The sequence below is a fragment of the Suricata suricatta genome, chromosome X, assembly GCF_006229205.1.
Source record: "Suricata suricatta isolate VVHF042 chromosome X, meerkat_22Aug2017_6uvM2_HiC, whole genome shotgun sequence".
Classification (NCBI taxonomy): Eukaryota; Metazoa; Chordata; class Mammalia; order Carnivora; family Herpestidae; genus Suricata; species Suricata suricatta.
The window spans coordinates 62,957,520-62,961,513 of record NC_043717.1 but is presented as its reverse complement, the minus strand read 5'-3'; the positions used below and the strand labels follow the sequence as shown (position 1 = coordinate 62,961,513).

At 40.2% G+C, this 3,994-nt stretch overlaps 1 protein-coding gene across 1 annotated transcript; it reads right to left on the bottom strand.

Annotated features, from left to right (window-relative positions):
• Positions 1-224: 224 nt before the first annotated feature.
• PABPC5 (poly(A) binding protein cytoplasmic 5) lies at positions 225-1,453 on the bottom strand. Its single transcript, XM_029930634.1, has one exon. The coding sequence runs from the start codon at positions 1,451-1,453 to the stop codon at positions 305-307; it is 1,149 nt and encodes a 382-aa protein (XP_029786494.1). The 3' UTR covers positions 225-304.
• Between the last annotated feature and the right edge of the window lie 2,541 nt (positions 1,454-3,994).

Sequence of the window (3,994 nt, the reverse complement as noted above, 5' to 3'; positions counted from 1 at the left end):
AATTTTATTCTACATATTCCTAAGGATACTTTATCAAAAAATAGTACAAAATGACAGTTTTACAATTAGAAATTATATTCTTCACTAAAATGAACAAGGTTTTCTAGTTTTACTTATTTTTTAAAATAAAGTATTTACTAAAAAAGAAGAAAGAAAGAAAGAAAGAAAGAAAGAAAGAAAGAAAGAAAGAAAGAAAGAAAGAAAGTAAGCAAGCCAGCCTGGCATAAAATAACCTCTTATCACAAAGTAGCCCAAACTAAGTAGGCACCAGCTTAAGGATGAAACAAATTGAGCATTCTTATTCTCACCACCTGCGCCTGGCCTGGCCCAGGGTGACATGCAGAGGCTTGGAGCCCACTGTGCGACCATTCATCTCATCCACTGCTTTGGTAGCATCTTCAAAAGAGGAGAAGCAGACAACACCAAACCCTTTGCCTTGCCCTACTTCCACCATCACTTTGGCCCGGCTAATTGATCCAAAGGAAGAAAATTCCTCCTTCAGTTTTTCATCATCGATGGTCTCATCCAGGTTCTTAATATAGATAGGCACCCCTGGAGGCCGACTTTTTTCTCTTAATCTAAGCCTTTCAAATCTTCGTCTTAACTCAGCCAGTCGTTCAATTTTCTTCTGTGCTCTCCCTACGTATAGAACTTTCCCATTGATGGACTTGCCATGCAGGTCTAACACAGCCTTTTGGGCAGCCTCATGTGTCTCATATCTCACAAATCCAAAGCCCTTAGATTTCCCACTGGCATCTCTTATTACCTTAACACTCTCAGTTGGCCCATATCTATTAAAGATTTCCTTGAGTTTTTCGTCATCCATGTTATCTCCAAAGTTTTTAACAAAAACATTGGTGAAAGTTGCTCTATCCTTGGTTCTGACTTCAGCTGCCCGCTCTTCTGGGAATTTGAATCTACCAACATACACCTGGCGGTTGTTGAGCCGCACCCCATTCATGTGCCAGATGGCTCTATTGGCAGCTGCCAGGCTGTCAAAGTGCACATAGGCATAACCCTTAGAGCCATTGTCATCACATACGACTTTGCAGGAGAGAATGTTCCCAAAAGCAGAAAATAAATAAAAAAGGGCCCTATTGTCTATGGATTTGTCCAGGTTTTTGATGAATATATTTCCAACTCCAGACTTTCTTAAGCGGTCATCTGGCTGAGACCACATGAGGCGGAAAGGTTTGCCATTAATGAAATCAAAATTCATGGTATTCAGGGCCCACTCAGCATCTGCAGGAAAGCGGAAGTTAACATAGCCATAGCCCAGGGGACTGCGGGTCACTGGGTCACGGCAGATTCGGGTGAAGCGCAGAGGGCCAGCAGGCCTAAACTTTTTATATAGCATGTCTTCAGTAACATCTGGGTCCAAGTCACCCACGTACAGGGCAGCCTTGAGGTACTTCTTTTTCTTGCCAGCAGGATTAGGCTCTCCACTCCCCATCTTTCTAAGCACAGGAAGGAGACTCTTGCGGAAAAGAAAAAAAAAAAAAAAGGCTGATTTCTCTAAGCTATGGGCCAAGCAGCTGTTCACAAAAAGAAGAAAGCCAAGGCGAAGAACGCTAAAAGCAGTTTCAAAATCACTGTTGAGGCTGAGAAAATTAAGTTCAGAAACAGCTGGTCAGCAGACTCAGAACAAACACATCAGACAAAAATGCATCCCAATAACGAATCTGTTCTACCTAAAGGGATTTATAATCTCCACCCATTAAGATTTAAAATCTGTTTTAAAAGCCAGTAGTAAGGAAGAAATTCTCTGGTCCTCATTTAATTGTAAGAAATCATCAAGCAGCTCGCTGGCTCCCTTTTAGCATTGCCAACGGAGGCCTCAAGACCCGTTTTCGGCATAAATACAGGCCTCGAGCTCCTGCTGGCTTAAAATTCTCTGAACACGGACAAGAACCAAATGTGTATTCCTCCGCCGGCTGCCTGGCCAGTCTCAGGCGGGCTCGCAGCTAACTAAGGCCGCTAAACACACTCAGCGTCAGTGAAAGGGTCGACTAAACACTTGGTGTGCTGGGGCCGGAAGGCAGGCTGCAGACGGCGGATCAGACAGAGAAACAGACAGACAGACATACGCGCTGGGGACGGGAGATCGCCCAGATACCCCAGATGCCCACCGGGTACGGACCGAGTGACGCGCGGTAATTTCGGCAGTCTGAGACTCGCAGCAGGTCCGGAGGGACTGACTGGCGGACGCTCACTGGGTCAGCTCCGGCGGGAGGCGGTTCCGGACAGATGTGGGGCGGAGTCAGAAGAGAAGGGTAGGTGCGCGGCGGGAAGGCAGAGCTGGGACCTACAGACAAGGATTGCTCTCCGCGGGATAGAGCAACCCAAGGACTAAAATCCTTTAGCTGTGGTAGGGCAGGCGGGGCGTGAGGAAACCCGGAACCGTGCTAAGTAACTTCCCGCTTGCTCTGTGCCAAGATAAAATAAATAATTATTTTATTTTATTTTATTTTATTTTATTTTATTTTATTTTAATGCTTTTTTACATTTTCTTTATTTTTAAATTTTTGTTTTATTTATTATCTTTAAAATATTAAGTTTAGGCTGCTAATCCCAAAATTAAAGCAGGAGGTGATCACGTAGGCAGAAAGAGCTCTCATACTATTTGTTTAATAATTTTAAAAAATTCTCTATAATTTCTACTTAGAAAATAAGATATAAGGTTGCATACTTTCCTGAGTTAATTGGAAAGTCAGAATTGGCAGCTGTACTGGATTCCCATTACAGTGCTAAATGATCACAGGGTCAAATAAAACACAGGGCCATGTTGTGTTTAGCCTTTATCCCTACTCCATTAAACCCCAAGTAATGATAACAATATCCCGATAGTAAGCAGAATTATTGTCATTGTTCCAGTAATACTAATATTTTAATAACTGGAGAGCCATAAAATGGCATTTTATGGTACCTTGTGCTACAAAACTTTGAAAATGTATTGTCTCCATAATCAAAAATTACAAAATCTTACTAAAAGTGATAATCAATGCAAAATATATGATTAATGTCCACAGATGTAATAAACGTGTAAAGGTATAGGAAGATTATTCATTAATTACTATTTTATAAAGGTTTATTTAAATTCCAGTGTAATATTAGTTTCAGGTATACAATATAGTGATTCAACACTTCCATACACCACCTGGGGCTCATCCCAACAAGTTCATTCCTTAATCCCTACCCGCTATTTAACCCACCCCCTCACCAACCTTCCCTGTGGCAACCATTAGTTTGTTTTCTATAGTTAAGAGTCTGTTCCTTGGTTTGCTTCCCTCTTTTTTCCCCTTTGGTCATTTGTTTTGTTTCTTAAATTCAACATATGACTGGAGTCATATGGTATTTGATTTTCTTGAACTAACTTATTTTGCTTAGCATAATACTCTCTAGCTCCATGTCTTTGCAAATGGCAAGATTTCATTCTGATTTTATGGCTAATACAACATTGTGTTTATATATATATATTGGCAATTGTCAGATGATATATTCTTGTAGGGTTGATTTGTTGCTGAGCATCTTCTTATATGTCTGTTTGTCATCTGTAAGTCTTTTTTGGGAAAATGTCTATTCATGTCTTCTGCCCATTTTTAATTGGATTATTCATTTTTGAGTGTTGAGTTGTATAAATTTTTTATGTATTCTGCATACTAACCATTTATTTGATATGTCATTTGCAAACATCTTCTTACATTCCATAGGTTGCCCCTTGGTTTTTTATTGTTTTCTTCACTATGCAGAAGCTTTCATTTTGATGAAGTCCCAATTGCTTATTTTTGCTTTTGTTTTCCTTGCCTAAGGAGACAAATCTAAAAAGAAGTTACTACAGCTGATGTCAAAGAGGTTACTGCCTATATTCTCCTCCAGGATTTTTATGGTTTCAGATCTCACATTTAAGTCTTTAATCCATTTAGGATTTATTTTTGTGTATGGTGTAAGAAAGTGGTCCAGTTTCATTCTTTTACATGTTGCTGTACAGTTTTCC

Bases quoted from the DNA above. Each gene is read 5' to 3' on its own strand.
- PABPC5 (XM_029930634.1), bottom strand. From the start codon at position 1,453: ATGGGGAGTGGAGAGCCTAATCCTGCTGGCAAGAAAAAGAAGTACCTC.